The sequence below is a fragment of the Aphidius gifuensis genome, linkage group LG2 (genome assembly GCF_014905175.1).
Source record: "Aphidius gifuensis isolate YNYX2018 linkage group LG2, ASM1490517v1, whole genome shotgun sequence".
In the NCBI taxonomy this organism is placed as follows: domain Eukaryota; kingdom Metazoa; phylum Arthropoda; class Insecta; order Hymenoptera; family Braconidae; genus Aphidius; species Aphidius gifuensis.
Genome location: NC_057789.1, coordinates 11,652,078 through 11,676,940, shown reverse-complemented (window position 1 = coordinate 11,676,940; position 24,863 = coordinate 11,652,078). Strand labels below are relative to the sequence as shown.

The 24,863-nt window shown below is 26.9% G+C and overlaps 1 protein-coding gene across 3 annotated transcripts in view; it reads right to left on the bottom strand.

The window, feature by feature from the left end:
* LOC122849093 (BICD family-like cargo adapter 2) overlaps positions 1 to 24,863 on the bottom strand; it is a 33,723-nt gene that overhangs the window by 7,768 nt on the left and 1,092 nt on the right. Inside the window, exon 1 of one of the 3 annotated variants that reach the window (XM_044147677.1) lies at positions 12,329 to 13,069. The exons of the other annotated variants lie outside the window; for them this stretch is intronic. Coding sequence (XP_044003612.1) covers positions 12,329 to 12,398 — 70 coding nt within the window. The 5' untranslated portion in view covers positions 12,399 to 13,069. Of the gene's footprint in view, positions 1 to 12,328; positions 13,070 to 24,863 lie in introns of those variants that run through there. 3 annotated transcript variants of the gene reach the window in all.

The window sequence follows — 24,863 nt, the reverse complement described above, 5'->3', positions numbered from 1 at the left end:
ATAAAAAAATGAATATAAAAAATTAGAGCTGCACCTTTAGGGCATCCGTGGGCGTTTCCCAGGTGCTTTGTATTATTGTGCATTTCACCTGATTTAAAAAAAAAATAAATAAATAAATTGTTACAACCACATAACAATGAGTAGAAAAATCATATCATATATGACATTAATAGGCTGCTGTTTTTCTATAAATTTTATTGAAAAAAAAAAAAAAAAAAAAACAATTGAAAAACATGAGTAAATAAATTTTTTTTAAATCATAAATAAAAAGAGATGTATAATTTAGCAGCATATTCATCAATTTAATTATCTGTAATAAAATAAATTAAAAAAAAAAAATTACCGACAGGTAATTGCATATTTTAGCATCAACCTCATTTTTTTTTTTTTTTTTTAAATTTTAAATTTTTAAATGTTAATGTTATTTTTTATAACGAGTATAAGGAATGTTAAAAATTAAAAATATAAAATTGCGTGGGGTTTTAATACAAAAGTAAACTGTATTGAGTTTCAAATAGAATTTGAATGGCTTTAATAATGTTCGATATGCAGGTTTTGTGGAGGCAGGTTGAATTAAATATAACGCCTTCTGATTCTAGGTAGTGTACAAAATCATAATGTTACGTAAAATGTAATATAAATAATATATATAAACAAGGGTTTACACAGTTACACATAAATGACAAACCTGGAAATATATACAACATATATACAACACTCATGTTTACTTTGATTTATATTGTTTTATATTTTCACAAAACAATTTACAATTATTTTTTCACCTATAAAGTAATTTATATTTATAGTAAATATAAATTATTTTTTTTTAAAGAAGTTTTCTAGGAGACTGTTTTTTCTTTTTTTTTTTTCAAGTGATGATGATGATACTTTTCAATTTAAATTATAAAATAATGACATCTTCACTGTTGATGAAAACATGCAATAGATAATTTATGAAGAAAAAAAATAACAATTTAATTTGAGAGGGAATAAAAAAATAAAAAATTTATAAAAGTTTATATTAAGACATATATAAATAATAGACAAGTGTCATTTTTATTTATTATTATATTTTTTAAAGAATTTTTAGCGGCATTATAAAAAATTAGCTGAGCTTACAATTTGTCAAGAATATTTTTAATACAACTGAATAAATTGTTTGAAAAACGAGATGTAATGGCACAAGTAAAATGAACATAATCATCTTATATTTCTTTTCATAACCACACTCAACTTTCAAAAAATCTTTCCAACCTTACACACTATTTTATTATTATATTTTTTCAACTACTGTGCTGGTATAATATGTATATCTCTTTATCTTTAACTCGACATTTGACAGAGCACGATCTCTCGTGGTATAATATACAATTTTGCCTAAATGATGGTTTGATAAAACGTGACTTGCATTGTCTTATTAACTAGTAAATAGAAAGATATATATATTATCAGAAAAAATAATTTGTACTTAAAAAAAGATTTAAATATGGTAAATTTAATTTTTTGATTTTTAAAATTTACCACAATAACTATACATATATATAAAATAAACGAATTGAATAGGTCGCCGGAAACGTCCTGGAGCACTTCTTGAAGTTTTTCATGTTTAGACTTTAGAGTTTAGAATTTATTATCAGTGACTTGAATATTAAATATATATTAATGATCAATTATTGATGATAAATTCTACATCTATGAAAAAAACTTTAATAAATGTAATCAATAAATATTTCTAAAACTAATATAATGTAAATTATATTTTCAACTCATTTTTTTATACTTATAACTTAGTACCATACTAATTTATATTTATATATATGTAAAACCCTTATTTTATAGCACCATTTATTACCAAGGAAATTCAATTGAAATGCACGATTCAAATTATAAAAGCGTGCACAATAAGCTGAAAATATAATTAATCGGTCTTTAGGATGTCTATTTTGTTTTCATGATAAATACAGAGTCGAAAGTTGCAATAATGTATCCGTTTTGTATAATTACTTTCGTGTCGTATAGTATTATAGTGTAAAATTCCTTTTATTTAAACTCACTATAAAAATGTTTTCAATTTTTTATTTAATTTGATTTATTTATATTTTTTTGTTTTTTAATTTGTTGTTGGTTGTTTGACGATCTCCGGAAGTCAAATTTTCTATAACACAGGGTGTTAATAGAAAAGAAAGCTCGTGATAAGAGAGATAAAGAGGCATGAACACTTTGAGGTACCGGAAGGGAAAATTAGATAAAAAAAATTGAAATAAAAAAAAAAAAAAAACATTGACGAGTATCACGAATATATCAGTAGGTAGTTGAATTGTAATTAAGTAGCTGCTGAGTTCGTGGGAATGAAAAAAATTTATTCCCGGGGAATAAATAAATGAAAAGGCGTGAATGTTTGAGTTATAAGAAAAAACAAACTCAATATTACAAAAGAAAATAAAAAATAAAAAAAAAAACACCATCAGACCACGTGCTCGAGAAAGACTCGAAAGAGGTGCCATAATATACCAACTTTTTACCGTTATTAAGTGATGTGCTAAATAACTTGTTTTGCATCAAAAAATAAAATTAATCATATTGATTTAGATGATAATAAGTTTTCTAAAAAATATTTATTAACAGAAAAATAATTTTTTAAAAATTTTTTACAATTTACAAATTTCAATTTTTTTGACTAATATATCGAATCTAGTGATTACCGAGACTTCAAATTCTGCCGTTCTCTCTAGTTCGTATACCCTCTCCTCACTGCAGGTGATATTTATATTTTTCGACATCGATACGCAGGATTATGGATATTTTTAGGGGTAGGGATGCGCGATATGGAAATAAATTATTGGTCTACGCATAGTAACAATATTTTTTAATAAATGATGGGGCACTTCTAATGAGATTTTATTGCATATATATCACTTTCCCGAGGAATTCTCTTACGATTCCAAAAAAAAAACTCATAAAAGTTCAGGCAAAATTTTTAATAACTGTAATAACAATTAAACGATCAACTTCGAGGGGCTATTCATCGCGGTTTGGGGTGGCACCATGAGTGCAAAATTGCAGTCGATTTCCACTTTTTCATCAACGACTGCCCATGACAGACACGCATATAATTTACGTTAAAATAATAATAAGATTTTTTCCGGCGATCGCCACTTACAGCATGAACTTTGTCCCCATGTTTTTTCCCAATAAACAAACTACAAAAATGTGCCAATAAAAAAAATTATTATAAATTTTAAAAATAAAAATTTCATTGAATATATTTATTTAGATTAAAGTCAAAAGTACCGTTTTGACGATTTCCAATTTCCATGATGCCATCAAGAAGTAACAACCACACAGTTACATCAATAATTTTATGATAAAAATTGGTTGATAAAAAAAATTTTTTAAAAATAAAAAACCTGTTTTTCAATTATAAATATAAAATTATAAAATTTTTTTCATTCAATGAATAAATAATAATAATAGTAATAATTAATATAAATAATATAAATTAAAAAAAAATAAAAAAAAATTAACATAGCTAACCGTGATACGAAGCTTATCGATTAATGAGTAAGACCTGAACACAATCTAACAGTTTTTAAAATTGATTAAATAAATATGAATATAAGGAAAAAAAAATCAGCACGATTATAAGCACCATGAACTAACGGTAAAATTGGCCCCTGGTGCAATACAGTGTATTCATTTTACTATATAACTTGACCAAAAGACAGAGAAAAACCATGCCCAAGACGATACTTTTCCATATAGAAACATATGCACAACGAGGCAAACAGGTAAGTAAATCCACGCCTGACTTGGCGAGAATGCTCATTTTGATATGATTTGACCTGGAACAACGGCATTACGACCTTCTCACTTGACATCAACAAAAAAAACCAAAGAAAAATATAATAAATAATAATATGAAAAAATAAAAATCAAAGAAAATACAGAATTACTTTATTTGTGTGTTGACTTGAAAAAAAAAAAAAAAAAAAAAAAAAAGAAAAAGAACCGAGACGCCTGTTGGGGCTAGAGACCTTTGTTACGTGTTGATGTTTTCGGAAGTATCCGGAGTAATACAGAGCATTCCGGAGAAATCTTGAAAAATATTTTTGCCACGGCATAGATGCACACCAATGCACACATTCAAGGATCGTATGGGACTGTGGTACGTCGCTCCTCAAAATCGTGCGAAAATGTGTTGTTTCAGAGGTGGGCGTGCGAAAAATATATTTATGTTACAAGGGCAGTGGGAATAATGTGTGAATTTCCAAAGCGTAAGAGGGGTAGTGCGCTTTTTGGAAATTCACACATTATTACCACTGTCTATAAAATATGATTCGTGCCCAATCAGAGAGCCCGCTCACAACTCATTTGGAGGGGAAACACTCGCCAAGGCTCGTGCTTGCCCCTCCAAATTCGTTGAGAGCACACTCTCTGAGTGGGCACTTGTAACGAAATATATACTATTTCACCGGGGATTATTTCAATCATTGTTATTGCAGTTTTTAAATCAAATCAGATGTTGTCAAAATGATTTAAATAAAAAAATAAGAATAATTTATAAAAACGATAGTAAGAAGTTTTTTCATTTTTTTTATTTTTATTAATTTTAATCAAATTTTTGATGTATTTGCCATTTGGACGACTTAATCAATACGAACATGTTTCTATCAAACCAACAATCTAATATCAATTTAAAATTTCATTATAAGTTTTTGTTTTTTTTATCTATTAGATTTGTTTTGGGAAGTATCAACCATTATAAAATGTTTATTCAGTTTTGTTTTAAAAAATGTAAATCTTACCAAAGAAAATGTAAATTTTTAAATAAATTGTGTCGGATTCCTCAATCGCAAAAAAAAATGCAAAATTTACAAATTATTTTTCTCCGTGTATCAGAATAATTGTTATTAAAATTAGTAACTTTTTTTGCCATGTTGAATGTATATAACGTATAGAGAAGGTCTATTAAACCACAAAGAAACGTTATATTCAAAAATTATTTAAATATATAAAAAAAGTTTGAAAGTTGAAATTCCACCATGTTTCTGCAGAAATATATTTTTATATAGAAAAATCTTAAATCACTAGATGACTATCAAATTAATACGTCAATTGTATTTCAATAATTGAATTTCGGTCAAATTAAGAAAAAAAAATAATTACAGAATAATTTAATATTTTCAAGATATTTATCATAAAAGACAATTGACTTGTAGATATTATTAAAATGAAAACGTTATAAGTTTCGATTGGGGATAAATAAAAAATAAATATAAACAAGAACGTCGTTCGGTAAAGAGATCTTGCTAAACACAATGGCCTTGTACATCCGGCGGATGTTGGTGAACATGATAAACATTGTTTGGTCGAGTGTCTGAAACTTGTTGCGAAATAAACAAGATCTGATGACGGGGCGAAGGCGGGCAGGAAAGTTTTATTAAAATTTTATTGTACACACGTGTTTAGTTTCATGCATATTTTGCTACACATTCATAAGTATAACAAATATAAGACATAAATATTTCATAGTGTCTTTGCACATTGCAACTCAATGCAACTTTTTTTTTTTTTTTTAGTTTATGATGATTTTTATTAACATTTTGATTTTAATAAATTCCAAATAGTTTTTCTTTTGTTATATTATCATTGCACCTGGATTCAACAAGACATTAACAAAAAGACTAGTGGCCCAGCATTGTTCGATTAATATTCTCATTGTCTTGCCATAACAGGACGATTAATTACAGGTTGTTGGAAAGTTAAACATTTCAATTGTGTTTATATATTATTTACCCGGGTCAATTTATATTTAAACTAATTCTTTTTTTTTTTTTTTTTTTTGTTTCAAATTTTCACATATTATATATTTTTTCCACGAAATTATGAAAGTTTAATTGTTAGAAAATTTAAATGAAAATAATATAATACAAACGAAAGTTTGACTTCAATTTACTATTGAACCTCCAATGCTTCAAAATCTGTTATTCTCAATTATTTATTATAAAATAATGAGGACTTTTTTGTTTATAAGGTCGTGATGGTCACGAATGAAAAGAAAAATAAAAATCGTGAAGACAATAAATTTCTCATTGAGTCTTTGCCTTTTCATTTGAGTATTTTTGGTAAATAATTAGAATAAAAAAAAAGTTGGTAACGATCTTTTCTGTTAAAAATTGAAAGTTTTCGAAACTCCAGCAAAGTAGTTGTTTGTTTGCTATACCATATTTATATATTTATATCAAGCTTTGGTAATAAATGACATTATCGCTTTAATTATCTTTAACCATCTAACAATTAAGTTGTTCATATGTTGAATACAGGAAACTTCATCTTGGCCTTATTCATAAAATATTAAGATAATTCTATTGACATCATCAGAAGATGAAGAAAAATAATTGAACACAAAAATAAAAATATCTAAGCATTATCATTACAATCGGATTATTTTCTGCAATTCCCATCGTTTGTTATTTTATGCACGAATGAATTGAGTTAAAATTGAGTAAATCAGTAAGTATATTCGATGACATTCAGCATATATACTTAATAACCAATAATATTATTATTCAATAAATAAATATCTCAAGTCTAGGATAAATCGTGCAGCAAGGTCGTTAGCTTATTTTATACTTTGACACTTGATAATAAAATAGTAATAGTATAATTTGATAAATATAATTAAATATTTTATATGGTAATTTTACATCATGGCTTGTTCTCATGCCTCTACAATATTAACGCTAGAGTATAAATATTTTTTTTTTCATAATTTTTTCGTAATTTTATTTATTTTTATTTTCATTTTTTAGATTGAAGGCAAATCGTGCGACCTCGATATGCATGCTATATAGTAAAACGACCAATTACACTATTCAATGTGGATTCCTCGTGATCTTTTACACTTTCACACCTTTCTATGTAATAATTTTGCCATTAATATTTTCTCATTAATATTCATGTATATTAATTTTTAATATATTTCTTTTTATATAAAAAATAAAAACAATAATCATATTATTGTTATTTACTAAATGTGATTTTATTAATTGATAATTTTGATTTTTAAATTGTTTAGGTTGTTGTTATTATGAAGTTGAAGGTTAAAACAAATCGAGCAAACTATGGATAAAAAGTTCAATGATAAATTATATACAATAATCATATAAATATATATATATCTGGGAAAATATTTATTAATATTTGTTGATGCTTCAATAAAATTAGTTGTATAAATAATTTTTGTTATTTTTTAGAGCCTCCACTCATTTCTTATAAAATATTTATATAATAATTTAATTTTTTATAAATTTTTAAGAGTTCTTGCTTTTCAGTTTTCTTTTGATTTTCCTATATAAATTCATTTTTTCGCTATAAATACTTTTCTCTATAGAGGCTGTGAGGTAACGCAATATTCACCTTTTGAAATATTCTTGGAAAAAAAAAAAGTTATTTATTTTATTGATAATAGAAAAGAAAAGAATAATAAATTTTATGAGAACGATCCGGGATAAAAATTTTAAGTACGGAAAAAGTCTTGACAAACTGGGTGATCGTGAGGGTGATCGAATCCTGGCGGGAGAGGCGTTAAGGCGTTAAAGCACGGAAAACAAAAGACTCAGGTTCGAATCCCGGTGGGAGAACTTCTTATTTTTTCCGAGTTTTGTTTTTTTCATATTCACTTAAATATTTTTTATTAACTTAAAAGCCTCCATCTACAACATGTGCAAACGGTTGAAGCGTTCAGAACCCCTGCATCGAATGAATCCAATGACGATTTTAATTATAATTACTTGAAAGTCTATTTTAATGAAAAAAAAAAAAATATATATATATATATGAATTTTTATTTCTGTATATGTATGAAGCAATTAAAAATAAAATCGGCTTTATAATCGTTCAGAAACTGGGCCTTTTATAAATTTATATAAGCGAAATAACCAAAAATCAAAATATAATTTTTGAAATATATATTTTCTTTATTTAAGAGTAATTTATAATTAATTGAAATTAATAAATATTTTTATTTTAAAAAGAAAAACTGGTTTTGAATAACGTATAGTATACTTAAATAATAATATTAAAATAAATAAAAGTATCGACAAGTCAGTAATATTATAACTCATATCAGAGGAAACAATTTTAACTGCAGTTAAAAAAAAATTCTAAAACCAAGAACAAAACTTCTGTGAAATAGAAGTTTCCTTCTTGCAAATACCTTTCTTGAATCATAAACAAAATGTTCTTGATTTGTGAAGAATATTTCTTATTTTGAGAAAAAAAAATTTCTTGAATCAAGACGTCATTGGTCTGAATTTTAGAAGTATCCTTCTTGGATTATGACAAAAATTTTCTTGATTCTAGGCAAAATTGTCATAATCCAAGACTATTTTGTTATGATTTTAGAAGTATACTTCTTGGATTGTGACAAAAAGTTTCTTGATTCAAGGCAATATTGTCATAATCCAAGAAGGATACTTCTAAAATTCAGACAAATGTTTTATGGAACAAGACGTACATGTCATGGATTATGACATAGACGTCTTGATTCAAGAAATTTTTTTTTCTCAAAATAAGAAATATTCTTCACAAATCAAGAACGTTTTGTTTATGATTCAAGAAAGATATTTGCAAGAAGGAAACTTCTATTTTACAGAAGATGTTTTTTTCAGTGATGTTTTGAAACTTTTAAATAATTATTTAATTAAAATACTTGATTGCAAAAAAATATTTTTGATATATAAAAAATGGATAGCTTTTATAATGTTTGAAATAAAAAAGAAACTTCTATGTTTCCTCGATACTGGATATCGAGATTATAAATAAAAGGTTTTAATAGATATATAGTTATAATGTGTCGATTTAAGAATGAAAAATTACAATAACCAATTTTTTTTTAATTGTCTTCAATGTAAGTATATATGATATAAGAAAAACGAACAACTTAAAATTCAATGTTATTACAAATTGACAAAATTTATGATCGTAAAAATTAATGACAGTCATTTTACAAAAAAAAAATTGTGAGTAAAATAGAGACGGTCATTTTTCTACTGACATGACAAAAAACATTCACATGTCTACTGATGGGTAATATTGTTCAAGTTATTTTATGTATTAGAATTTTAATTATATTTTATGTAATAAAAAAAAATGTATAAATTTATTTTTATTTTTTAAGCAATATAAATTTATTACTAATATGCCAGATTATCCCGGGATAAAATTTTTCAGTCATTTTTGAGGCATTTTTACTTAAAAAACATTTTATCGGGCATTTCTATGTGTACTAAAATTTAACACTCTGTCATACTTTTGTTTAAACTTAGAAAATATTTTGCTACCCGAATGTGAAATTTTTGAAGTACGAATAAAAATGTGATTGAATATTGCTGAGCATTGAAATTTAATTTAGGTTGGTATAGTCATTTTGAGGCTTGAAAACAATGCCTGAGTAATATGAAAATAATGACTAACGACGTTTTTTTTTTCAATGCCGGGTGATTTGTGTGTCAAGTTTTTAATTGTCATAAGTAGTCATAAATCTGACTCATTTTAAGACTGCAGTGCTCATGAGGAATTTTTTTTTAATGCTGAAAATGACTGAAAATTTTTATCACGGGTATATATATATACTCAAATTTTTCCCTAGCCATATTCCTCAAGAGTCGTTAAAACAACGATTTATATTTAATAATTTTTTAAACTTTTTCTAGTTACTTGAAATATTTTTTAACAATATTTTCCAACATACTTTTACAGCTGATCTAATATACAAGTGCATCATATTTTTGCAAATAAACAAAAAATTTCAATATAGAATTTTTTGAAATTTTTAAATATATAAAACAGAATGGACACAAGGTTGTTGATAAAAAACCATAATAAACTTATAAATCAATAAAAATCAATTGATTTGTTATTTGAATTTGTCAAATATAAATTTTAAATATTGAAACTCATCATAGACGGTATGACGGTATTAACCTAATATTAGGTTAATATAATAAAACTAAAAGTATTTGTTAAAAAATTATGTCTGAAATTGTTGTTTAAATTATTAATTTTTTACCTGGCTTACCTGTGGACGCCCGACAATTAAGACCGCAGCCAGTCGGACAAAGTGTTCTGGGTCACAAGGACTACCATTTAACGAATTTTTGTTACTTATGGTTCTGTCCAGTTTTTTTGACATTATCTTACGGGCTATCATTGTATATTAAATTTTTCAATTGTCTCTTTCGTCAGGTCATTGTATTCAACAGTTACAATGTAACATTTTTTTTCCAATGGAACATATTATATGATATATTGTACATGATATCGTTTTGATTAAATAAAAATGATAAAAAATTTGAATCTTTCGATAACACTTTCAATATATACTGAAATACATATATATTTGTATTGAAAGTTCTCTCACAATCAGTATAAGTTAATGAATCAAAAAATTTTCTGCTTCTGATAAAAACAGTTTTTTTTTCTACGTTTATCATAAAATCATAAAATATACTTTGTATTTAATTGTTGTCAAAAAAAAAAACACTGATTATAACAGTAGCTTAAACATAAATTGATATGATACTTTCTACAGTTAAAAGTGTATATAACTTTCTCTTGACAGAATTTTTTAAAATAATAAATGAAATATATAATAATAATAAACAATTGGATAAATTAATTGGTAAACAATCTATATATATATGATTAAACTATACTGTATCAAATCGTAATACCTATGTATATATTTTTTATAAATTAATTATCAAGAATTTAAATTAGAACAAGTTTATTAAATTTATTATTGATTCTTGTTTTTTTTTTGATAAGTTAATATCATCACGTACTAATTAATAAATTTAATTATATTATTTGAAAAAAAATTATTTTTTTTCTTCATAGGAAAAAACTACGAAACTTATTTTCATGATTTCGTATTTTTTAAAAATTCACTTCATATACATTTGATATTATCGACAAGTGTGAAGGAAACATACTGAAACAACAAGACAGTAGCATAATAAATACAATAGACAAGCATCTACCTGTGACGAATAGATTTCTGCAATGCAACTTGAGTATGTCAGTACAAAAAAAAAAAACACAGTAAACAATACATGTTCTAGTTTCAATTGAAAAACAAACTTTGTAATTTTCTCGAATTTAATATCACAATAAACATATAAATGAAGCTAGATCGTCTACCTAGGTGATTCATATGTTTATATTTTTTATTATTGATCGAGGACAGTCACGCAGTCTACAGGGTGAAACCCATGATGACTGGAGGGTGCGTTTATCATTGATCGTATTATGGTTACTTTTATATCGAGGGAAAATTTATTATGCACTAGGGGGGTATCTCCTAGCAGTTTAAATATTATTTTTATTATTTATCCTCAAAGTAATATAACATTTACAATTTCTATAAATTTTTTTTTTAACGTATACTCAATATAAATAACAACAACATAATTAATGAATGAGTAGGAAAAATTTTAAATGACATTCAAAAAAATAATATTAAAAACAGCAAAAGAAAATTAAGTTAAGATGCAAGATGATGATGATGATGATGATAATGATGATAATGATGATGATGATGATAATAATAATCAATATGTCAAAGAGATGAGATAAGCATGGCTTTCTATTTTAAGTCCCACGTCTAACGGAAAAATAAAAAACAAACAAACAAACCGTTTTAATAATATATATGATTATTAGTATTAAAAAAAGAACAATCAAATTTTTAAATAAACTTTTCGCATCAATGATTGTAAATACTTTAATTATAATTTGTAATACTCGACCTTTTAAATCAAGTTGTCATTTAAAAAATACAAACATTATTATTAATTCATTACTTGTATTACTTGTATATATATATAAATGATAAAATCACTCAAGATGTTCAATAACTTGGACAAAGTCCTCTCATTAATGTCAAAGATCATTTACAAAATAAGCATCATTCAATCACTGATATTTTGATGATAAAATAATTTATTTTAAAATAAACTCTTTTGAGATAATAATATTATTCAATCATCACAACGAATAAATGATATTTTTAAAAATTTAACATTGGCAATGAATCTAGCCAAGTTGATTTAGTGAAATGAATTATTTTTAGATGACCAATCGGCAATCGCATTTGGGCACGTGATAAAACTATTGATTTATTGCAGTCTGGCATCTCTTACACACGCGAAATATTTCATTTATTATTTTTATTAATAATTATTATATAAATATATTCAATAAAACTATTGGATGTATAAATTTAATGATAATTTTGAGATAATAAATTAATGGAAAAATTTACCCTGAAGCATATTGCGATCGTGCTCTTCATCAGCAAGACTCCTTGCATTAATTGATGACAATAGACTCATGATTATTGTGTTTCCAATGTGATACAAATCAAATAAACAATCTTGAAAATGTAGACTAATTTTTTATGATTCTATTATAAATAGCTTAGACTACCTCAATTTTTAATTGTAATATTCAAATTTCAGGAATTTATCTGGCTATGTTGATCTGTCTATTCCAATTAATAATAAAATAATATTGATAATAAAAAATTGGATTATTTTGATGGCTTCCCATTCACCTTTGACCCCGTTCACTATTGTCTCAGCTGAATGATCGTGCACACAGGTGGAAGAGGAAGGCCAATACTTTGGCTTCCACAACACGAAATCAACTTTCACTTTGTCCTCTTGCAAATTTAAAAAATTTTCATAAAAAAGATGATCAATATCAGGCGGTTGTATGAATATATAATTTATTTTTTTTTTATCTCCATACACACAATATGTTCTTGATAAAATAAAAAACTACAAAATTCTAAACTCAAAGTACTGGATTATTAAATATTTTTTTTTTTTTTTTGTTGGTTTTAATTGGTCTGGATCACACTGGAATACACGTTATTTATATTAATTTTATAGTTGAACAAAATTTAGTTATTAAAAGAATGAGACAACATGCCACGAGTTGATACGCTCACTGGGCCCGGCGTCCCGACGACGCATGACAGCAAGTACTTGCTCAACTCGACTTACTTCTTATTATTATTATTTTTATAATATATATATTTTTTTTTCGATCAATAAAACTACGACATGCGTCTGCGCATACAATACATTTTGATATCTGAAGTTTGATGGTAATATATGAGTTTTGATAAATAAATATCGCGATGGAAGAAATTTAAAACAACTTTAACAGTTTTTTTTTTTATTCTCAACACATATACACATTCCAGGGCTATGACCTTGCGCTGATTTGCCAATGATTACGTTTTTTTTTTTTCAGTAAATTTTCTTACTGAAGGAGGCGCCACTGAGTGATTCATACAATTTAAATTAAAAAACTTTTTTTCTCGTTAAAAATTGTCATATATAAAATATTAATAAATTTAAAAAAAATAATTTATGTAAATGATTAAAAAATTTATTTAAATTTAAAAAGTATAAAAAATTTTTGGAAATCAAAAAAAAAAAAAATAAGTAAATTTTTGTAGTTTTACACAATTTTTTTTCAAATTTTATTTAAATTTAAAATTGAAATTAAATAAATTTTTTTATGAAAATTGATAAATTAATCTGACAAATTTTATTTACATGTAGTAAAAATTAAATGTGAAATTTCTGATATTAATGATGGTAAAAGTTGTTTTTTTTTTTTTTTTTTCTATAAATTTATCCTCTCGGCAAAAATAATATTTGCATAGTGAAAATAATACTCGTTAATATATTATTTTTTTTTCCATTATAAGTTGTTTAGAAAATTTTTTAACATTTATATAAGTATCATTTACATTTATGTATTAAATCAGTTATTGTTTATCTGTTATATTAATTTATCTCATTATTTTCTTAATATTGTTTTAATAATAATTATTCATTTAATTGATAAGACTAGATAAAAGACAGGTGTGTAAATATATATTAAATATTATGTTCGTTCATGTATATATATATTACATTCTAACGGTCAATATTAACCAACTGTTAATCACAAATCAAATGTGTCCTGGCTCAAAGGCTTATTACATTCAAACAATTTTTTTTTTTTCCATTTATATATAAGTATGTATTTATTAAATATTGACAACACTCGAAAATTTAAAAATCAAGAATTACACCATTTGTTAAGGAACAAACTTATTTCACGCGTATATATATATACATAAAATAACATTATAATCTATAAATATGCTTTGTATCAAAATTATTATTATCATTATTTTACAAGTGAAAGATGATTTTATAAAGTTTTAACCCTGAGGGGTCAGAGGGTCCAAGTGCTTTCTAACTGTCCATTATTTAGATGGACATAATTTTTCATTGTTACCATTATTAATGTGTATAAAAAATATGATAATAATGAGGCTATTAAATATATAGCACAACTGTGTCAATAAATTTATTTCTAACACGTTGAAAAGAAAATCAAAAATAGTTATATTTTTTACGTATAGGCACAAGCCTACTATCATTGTTTTCACTATATGAATTTAAAAATTGTCTCTTAAGAGGAATGACAACCTTTGAAGATCTAACCTTATCTGTCATTTTTTCCAAACAACTTTTTAATTAGTAAAAAAGAATATACATAAAAAATTCGTACTAGAACCAAATTAAACCTTAAGAAAAATAATAGAACCAATGATATTTAGATATAAGAGAAATGATTCGAATTTTTCATGAATTAATTATCAACAAAAAAGATTTTTAAAAAATTTTAATTTTCAATGGGGAACGAATTTGTTACTAATATTTTTTCATATTGAGTTTAATTTAGAGATGCCGGGATACGAGACGATACGATAATTATCAGATTATCATGTCGTATACTCGTATTGAGAGAACTAGTTCCCGTTATCATATCATATCGTCTTGAAATTCGCTAAAAAATTTATACAGCTCATCGTTCAAAAGTTTATTGACAAATAATATTGAAGAAGAACTTTTTTTGTGCAAAAGTTTTATATAATTATTTTTAAATGAGATAAAATTTATAATTTAAAATAACAATTTATATTGTTACTTTCATATTTTGGAATTAATATTATATGTTACAATTTTAATAATATAAGATCGATAATCGCGGCATCTCTATACATTGAAATTCAAACCAACAATATAAATAATAATTGTAAAATAATCACGTGGAAACGCCCAACTGTTTCGAAAAAAAGATGACTTCTATTCATTTATTGTTAGAAAAATCTATGAAATCTTTTTATAAATATATTTATCAAGCTATGTTTTGTATTGTGTTTTTTTTATTTTTGAATTTTGAAATAACAATAGAATATATATAGAGGCAAAGTTAGTAAAATGCTTTTTGCAGAAAAAAAAATTATTCTTTATATTTATATAAATTATTTTTTCTTTTTAAGGTATGAAGGTTCGTTAAAAACGATATAAATATATTAGTTATAAAAACTATAAAAATTTAAACTTTCACCAATGAAAAATCTAATAAATTGATTCATGATTTTTTATTTTACGTGATTCCAATGGTGATTCCAATCAATCGAAAAACTCGGGAACCTAACAAGATGATTTAAATTTAATTTCATATTCCTCATTTTAAATAGCGTAAACAAAAAAAAAGTTCAATAGAATTTAGAAATAATTAAGTATTTAAAATTCAATTAGAAAATTTCAACAATTAGTATAAATCAAGAGCTCAATTTAAATTGAGGATCTTTATATACCATCTTATATCCAGGTTTTCTGGTTATTGACCAGGTATAAAATACCGATTATCATATACAATTTTCGGGGCTTTTCTAAAATTCGCGTGGAATTTATCTGTTTCACCTTTTAGTAGCATAGTAAAAAATAAGATTTTTTTTCTCTGTGTAAAATTAGGTTTGTTATGTAAATTATTCCCTGGCTACATATTTATTTATTTTTCCCTCAAGCTGAGCCAAAGTGAACTCAATTATTTATATCAAAACGACAATTATGATTGCAGAAAGATTCCTTTTATCAAATGATATCCAGTTGAATGAAATACGTGACCTGTTGTATATATGCCTAGTGCAAGAAAGTAAATCGAGATCGATGGGCTCATCAACTTTAATCCTATATACTAAGGATTTTTTTTTCTTTTGTGATATACGTGTTCAGATAAAATTAAAAAATCGTGATCATCCAGAAAAAGAAGAATAATAAAAACATAGCAAATATCAAATTAGTTTTCTTATAAGAATTATAATTATTCGAGTTTTTTCATTTTATTTTTATCTATAATATATATATATATATAAATGACTTTCTTCGAATTCTTTGAAATTTTGATAACAAAAAACAAAATATTTTACAAAATTATTATGTATAGTATGTTAAAAGTTCAAGAGTTATGTGAAATAATGATAAATAAATTTCATAAAGAATATGTGCATTTTTAAATATCATCATATCACCAAGAAAGTTCGTTTAAAACCTGGTTAACTAGTTTAAAATTGTATATCAATATGTTATATAATTTTTAAAACGTTCACCTGCATCAATAACACTTCATTGACACAAAAAACTAACTGTGACAAGAAAAAACAAAAAATGACAGATTGACAAGAGTGAAAAATAAAATTGAGTATTAGTTGAAAAAAAAAATGATGTGAACAAAAAAAGCATATATATATATAAATGAAATTTAATAGTTAAATGGCTAGACTTCACCCAAGACTAAATATGCCAAGACTGGCAACAGTCTTATCTTGGTTAAAAAAAAATCAGTTTTGTCTTGGTTCAGCCTTGGTCTTGGTCTTGTCGATTATATCATTTATTATTTTACTTTACAGTTTATATAAATAATTTAATATTTATATTTATAATATTAATTATTATTCAATTAATTTTACTTGCCAAACTTATTCAAACTAGAACAGTTAAATTCAAGTAAAACGTATATTAAAATCGAACTAAATCGAAAAATTATATATAATAAGTAAATAAAATGAAATTAAAATCAGTTGAATTAAAATAATACACTGTAAAAAAAAATAATTAGCTTTACTATAAAAAAAGAATTATTTTTACTATTTTTTCTGGTATACCACGGAGAGAAATCCGCAGCATATATTACTGTAGTGGTATCGTAAAAATCATAGCCGACGTCATTAAAGCGACTAATTCCCACTTATTATAATGATTATTATTATATTTCATCTAAATTTTTTACTGTAGTCTACCGGAATTTTTGGAAGTCTTATTGAGTTAATGGTATACTTTATGCCAGAAATTACTGTAGGGTACAGCAACAGCAGGTTTCCCCGCCAGATGACACGAATATTTATTGGAAATCAAGTGTGTTCCTAACCTCTTCTAAAAAAGTTTATTGTTTTTATTTTATTCATGAATCTAAATAAAAATGCGGTGAAACACATGAAAATTATAAAATGGTTTACCCTGGTAGAAATAATCTCTCCGGATTTCTCATGATTTTTCCGAATTTTTCCGGACTTCTCCGGATCTCTCCGGATTTTCTACGTAATTGAGACTCCCGGAGATATTTACGGAGTAATCTCCAGACGATTTCTATAATATCTCTGGATTTTTTCCGGAATTTTGACTTAAAAAAACAAACACAAAAAAATGGAAAAATTAATAAGAAAAAGTAGAAATAAGAGTTTACATACAACAAATAAAAAAGAAATTTTTTCTGAAAAAATCCGGAGAAAATCTGGAGAAAAACCGAAAAAACTCCGGAATAATATCTCCGGAAGTCTCAATTGCGTAGAAAATCCGGAGAAAATCCGGAGAGATTATTTCTACCAAGGTATTTTTTGAAAATTAATAAACACCTTACATTTTTATTTTGATGTTTAAACAATGTTTGTGTTGTTTTTTTGTTTTGTTTTGATTAAAATTACTGTAGTGTAGTAAAAAATTCTAGTCGATCTTGGTGGCCTCCCCACGCAACTTCTCAATTTCCAGTAGACTACAGTAAAATTTTTTTGATACTCTACAGCATTATTTGCTGCGGATTTCTCTCCGTATACTCGGGGACGTTTTCGAAAAAAGAGTAACACGTACTATGCACATAGTAAAATTTTTTTATCCTCGTATAGTTTACAATGTTTCAATTGAAAAAGATACGATATCTTGTTTAGGGCTTCATGCGGATTCACGGTATTTTTCCCGAATTGGTTTTCCCGAATGGTCTTTTTCCCGAATGACTTTTTTCCCGAAAGTCTGTTTGCCCGAATGCTTTTTGCCCGAATGCATTTCGTCCGAATATTATTGTGCCCGAATTTAAAAAAAAAAAAAAAAAAACTATTTAAAACTTGGTGAATTTCAAAAAGAACAAGCTGACGCAGAAATAATGATAGCAGAGCTGAGTCTGGGAAGAAAAAGCTGGGCTATGCCGAAAAGAAAATGGATAGATTTCTAGAAAAGAATAATGTCCCTTGTGCCTAGTTATGGATCGTTCCACGAGTTAGAATTTTTAAAAGCTGTTGCATATAATATTGTAATCTAATAAATAAATAAATATAAATAAAATAATACACTTGAAAAAAATTTATTCGGGAAAAAAATACTCGGGAAAAAGGTTATTCGAGAAAAATGATATTCGGGATTTATATTTCGGGAAAAATGCATTCGGGCAAAATGTATTCGGGAAAAAGGTCATTCAGGACGGAGGTCATTCGGGAAAGAAGCCATTCGGGGAATTCGATTCGGGATAAAGGACGGCAACCCTTCATGCGGGACCGAGATCGTCTTTAGTCGATTAAACGATACCGATACCCGAGTGAAAATTGAATCCGGCTTCGAATCGGATCCAGTATGGCTAAGGTAATCCGGATCCGGGTTTCCTGACCCTTTTCGGATCCGTTATGGCTAAGGCTAACCGGATCCGGCTTTCCTTACTCTTTCTTGATCCGAATCGGATCCAGATTGCCGGACTTTAATCAGACTTTATTTTTTTTTTCAAAGTTATCTCCGGGTTCAGTCAGGTTTGGCTAAGGCTAACCGGATCCAGCTTTCTTTACTCTTTCTTGATCCAAATCGGATCGAGATTGCCGGACTTTAATCGGACTTGAGTGAATGAATATGAATTTTTAATAAAATATTTATATATCCCGAGTAGAAATTTCGGTCTGATTCGGATCCAGGTCGGATCCGGTTTACCTGATTACAAATCCGAATCGGATCCGGTTACAATAAGGACACCGTGGCTAAATCGGATACCAAATTATGTATCCGAAATTACATTTAAATCGGATCCGATTTTACATCCAAACCGGATCTGATTCTATGCTTAAACTATATCCGAATTTATACTTAAACTGGATCTGAATTTATATTTAAATCGGATCCGAATTTTGTTTTAAAAAAATTTTGATTTAAAAAAAAAAAATATATGCTTTTTTCAATTATTTTTTTTAAGAATCATTATTAAAAGTAATTCTATCTTAGAAAATTCAACCTAAACTATAAAACTAAAATTCCGGATTTTGCGGGGACTGATCTCTGGGCCCTTCTGATCAAATTCGGCAACTCTATCCTATTGACCACGGCGGCGTACATGGAATCAGTGAAATCAAAAGTCTTTTACAAGCGTAGAAAGTTATTTAAAAATTACAATAAAAAAACTTGATATGATTAATACTATATATATGCAACAATGTATTTAATATTATCAAAAAATAAAATGACATTCTGGAATTAAGTTTTTTTTTTTCTTTTCAAATACTTCTAAGTTGGATCCGTTTCGAATCAGGGAAACCGGATCCGGCTTACCTTAGCCAAGCCTGACCGAATCCGGAGGTTAACTTTGAAAAAAAAACAAACTTCAATTAAAGTCCGGCATTCCGGATCTAATTTGGATCAGGATAGAGTAAGGGAAACCAAATCCGGTTAGCCTTAGCCAAACCTGACTGAACCTGGAGATAACTTTTAAAAAAAAAAAAATAAAGTCCGATGAAAGTCCGGCAATCCGGATCCGATTCGGATCAGGAAAAAGTAAGGAAAGCCGGATCCGGTTAGCCTTAGCCAAACCTGACTGAACCCGGAGATAACTTTGAAAAAAAAATAAAGTCCAATTAAAGTCCGGCAATCTAGATCCGATTCGGATCAGGAAAGAGTAAGAAAAGCCGGATCCGGTTAGCTGTTAAAAAGTTGATAAAAAAAAAAAAACAGAATTATTTGTTTATTTAAAAAATAACGTTAAATTATTTTCGAACCCGAGTTTCTGGTGTTGAACTCCGACGGTTTACCGAAATAGCCATTCGGGTATAAGACATGTATGGAATCAAAAATGTATATATATATTGATTCCCTTCTTCTTTCACGCTAACATAGTAAAGCTAACTACAGACCTAATAAATTTCACCATTTGGTATATAGTAACAAATAAGAATTGCATAACACATTTTAAAGGTATTTCCATAGTACGGTTTATTTCTCCAAATGTACCTCCACGGTCATGGTTAATTTTAACACACAACATAGTGAAAAGTATTACGTCTATGGTTGCTCGTAATATTGGTATAGTGAAGACTATCTATTGAACAAGTAAAGTCTACTAAAATCAAAATGAAAACGGGTTTTACCTCAGCAGATTAGTTTTTACTTTTTACTATGTTACTATAGTAAAATTTAAAGTTCACATAGTAAAAAAAATTATAAAAAATAATATTGATATTTCCGAAAACGTCCCTCGATACTATAGTAACATAGTGAAACTAATTATTTCTTTTTTTACAGTGCATACACGTCCGAATAACTTCTACCTCCAGGATAGCTATTCTCGACATAATTATCCCCTGTACCGGGGATAACATGAAAACGCTGAAAAGCGATATAGTCGTTTGATGGAAACCATTGAAAAAGATACAAATAAAGCCATAAATTAAGGTGAATTTCCACAAAATAGTTATCCCTGTCGCCGGGGATAACTGAGGGGATAATTATGTCGAGAATAGCTATCCTGGATACAAAGACCTGAACAAAATGAATACAGGTTTTGTTTTCTAACCGTCTAATGGACGTCCTACGTATGCATTCGAGTTAAGTCCATCGGACGGTGAAGAGTTTTGTTGGAAAATTTTTAAACCTAAGTATCCGGCAACTATATCGACGCCTCAGTAACAAAAAGTATCTCGATTTTATTTTAGAGTACTAATTTTAGACGAATTTTAGAGCATTTTGGAAAAAACAAAAAAATAACAAATAGGCGTATGTCCGCTTTCTTGAAGTGAAAAGGGCATATCTCCGAAGGTACGCTCTTTTGTTTTCAATTTCTGGCACATACGGTCTTTGTATTTTTCTTTTGTAAAAACATGTAAAAGAATGACGCATAAATATGGTGCAACCATGGTAGAAATACTACAGGTATGGCAGTGCGCAGCCTGGTTTGGCCGCTGTGAATCGACCAATCAAAAGGTCGCCTTCTCGCCACAAAAATGGAAGACTTTATGCGCGCGCGATACAAATTTGTTAAGAAAATTTTCAAGTTCTTTTTAAATTTTTCAAAAGTTATCATATTTATTCAACTAGATTTGGTATATTTTATAATGATTCACATACATCAATAATAAAAATTAATTATTTATATTAAATAAATGAATCCAAGTATAATAAATACAACACAACCTCTATTGTTTGTGGCATCAAAAAAAACAACAACAATGAAAATATTATAATTTATTTGTTAAACTGTCTTGGTTTTTTTATTTTTTTGATTTTTTATAAACATGCTCCACATATATTTATTAGTATTTACAACAATATAAAAAATAGTTGTCAACACAGTATGTTAGAGAGAGAGGATCTTATAATAGAGATTGCGTGTTAGAAAGAAAAGCAAAACAGCTCGATGGCGCGTTCTTGATTGGTTGAAAAAATAAGGCTGCGCAGAACGCGACGAAAAAAGCATGGACTACTGCCATACCTGTAGTACTTCTACCATGGGTGCAACCATAAATTGGAATACGTTCTTTTATGATTGAAATAACGGTTTTAGCTGGTTTTAGCGCTTAGGCTGTTTTGTTACTGGGAGGACGATATAGAGGGGAGTTCCAAAAAACCCTCGGAAACCCGGACCGGCGCAGTAGATAAAAAAATATAGTGATAAAATAAACTTAAAAGTAACTAGAGGTTACTGTAGATATTGTAAGCAACAAAAACAGCCATATTGCATATGCCATTTACTGTTGTTACTTATTACAGTTGTGAAAAGTATTTTTATAATTATTATTAATAATTAAACAATAATAATTTATTGTTTTGTGTCTATAAAAATACATGAACAAAAAATCATGTCTACCACAACAAAATATCAAAAATTTTCTGTGATCACAATCTTGACCTTCCGGGTTTCCGAATGATTTTTGGAACGTCCCCTTGTATATCTGTGTGAACAGCTTCATTCCCCCACTCGCAATTCTTGTACACACAGATATACAATTTGTCTTTGTGTGCTTCAATATTCGCTTATGTGCATAAGGTTTCTCATGATCTTCTTCTGCCGGTTTTACTCTAGTTAACCCTAAAATTTTTTCCATGCTTGGCTTTTCAAGGAATCTGCTAGATTTTCATCCAATAATTTTGAACATGATAATTAAAAAAAAAAAAATGAGTATATTTTTTTATTTCGTAAATCACGTTCTATAGAGTTTTATACCTATATCAGAACCAAAAAAAAAAAAAAAACAAAATTCAATCGAAAATTACTAGTATTATATAAAAAAAAAAAATAACCCTAGCGAAAATGCCGATAGTCGGTTTGTGCACTGATCTCATACAAAAACGACACAAAACCGACACACGACTATAAGAATTTCTAAGTCACAAAAATAAATAGTAAAAAGCATTTAAAAAAATAAAATATTATGTCTAAAAATTTCTAAATAATATTCTTATAATTTAAGACACATTAGAATTTTTTTAAAATAATTTTTTTATTGAAAAAACTCAATTCTGTTTATGTATTAAAAGTGAGGTTAGCTGTCAGAATCATCTGTACACGACTGTGGGATTTTACAATTCTCACACAATTCCGACACAATTCCGATACACGACTCTGAGAATTGTAAATCCGACACAATTCCGACAGACGTACGACAGTATATTTTTATTTTGTATTTAATATAAAAAAAGAGCATTTTATGAATAAAAATTTTAAAGTTATAATCAGAGCCGGGAAGTTCGTCTGTTATTTCAGCTTGCCGTAAATACCATGGCAACATGGTGAAATATAGTTAAAAAAAAAGACGATCTGAACCTCGTACATGGAAAAAATGGCCTTATTTTTTTTGGCCTCTTAAAAATGGCCTTATATTTTTGGCCTCTTAAAAATGGCCTCAAAAAATGGCCTTATTTTTTTTTTTGGCTTCTTAAAAATGGCTTTAAAAAATGGCCTTATGTTTTTGGCCTCTTTTGGCCATTTTTTGAGGCCATTTTTAAGAGGCCAAAAAAAATAAGGCCATTTTTAAGGCCATTTTTAAAAGGCCAAAAATATAAGGCCATTTTTAAGAGGCCAAAAAAAATAAGGCCATTTTTTGAGGCCATTTTTTCCATGTACGAGGTTCAGATCGTCTTTTTTTTTAACTATATTTCACCATGTTGCCATGGTATTTACGGCAAGCTGAAATAACAGACGAACTCCCCGGCTCTTATAACTTATAATATTTTAATAATTTTAGGCATATTAGTTTTTTTTTCTTTGAATAAATTTTGACAAAAAAAATAATGGGAAACATGGGAAACCAAATACATATTTCATTACAAATGACATTCGAGTTACAAAAATACCAAATATGTGGGAAACTGATTAAATGTATTAGTTTTGAAAAAAAAGTATTTAAAAAAAAACCTTTTTTAACCTCATAAAAAAACCAAAAAATGATAATTTTCTAATAAAATAATTTAAAAAAAAATCTAATATGCCTATAATTATTAAAAGATTATAATTTTATTATTAAACAAAAATTTTTGTAAATCGCAAATTCTCACAGACGATTCCAATTATTTTTTTTATCAAAATTTATTCGAAAAAAAAAAATCTAATATGCCTAAAATTATTAAAATATTATAACTTTAATATTGAACAAAAATTTTTATTCATAAAATGCTCTTTTTTTATATTAAATACAAAATAAAAATATACTGTCGTACGTCTGTCGGATTTGTGTCGGATTTACAATTCTCACAGTCGTGTATTGGAATTGTGTCGGAATTGTGTGAGAATTGTAAAATCTCACAGTCGTGTACAGATGATTCTGACAGCTAACCTCACTTTTAATACATAAACAGAATTGAGTTTTTTCAATAAAAAAATTATTTAAAAAAAATTCTAATGTGTCTTAAATTATAAGAATATTATTTAGAAATTTTTAGACATAATATTTTATTTTTTAAATGCTTTTTATTATTTATTTTTGTTACTTAGAAATTCTTATAGTCGTGTGTCGGTTTTGTGTCGTTTTTGTATGAGATCTGTGCACAAACCGACTGTCGGATTGGTGTCGGATCGGTGTCGCCATTTTCGCTAGGGAAGTTTTATTTTTTGTGAATAATAGTAATAATAATGGCTTTATTTTTTGAAGAATAAAATTTTTTAATTTTTAGGTATTGTGTATTGGTTTTTTAAAATGAAATTTTATTGACACAAAACAAATAAATTATGAAATAATTGGAGTATGAAAATTAAGAACGATCAACGAACTATTCAATAAATTTTAATATACCTTGATAAACAATCTTGACAATCATATACCGTTTGAATGGAAAATTATTTTTTTACAAGATATTTAAAATTTTGAATATAAAAAAATTGTTTTTTTTGGAATATATATATTTATAAGAACAAGTAGACAATATTGATTA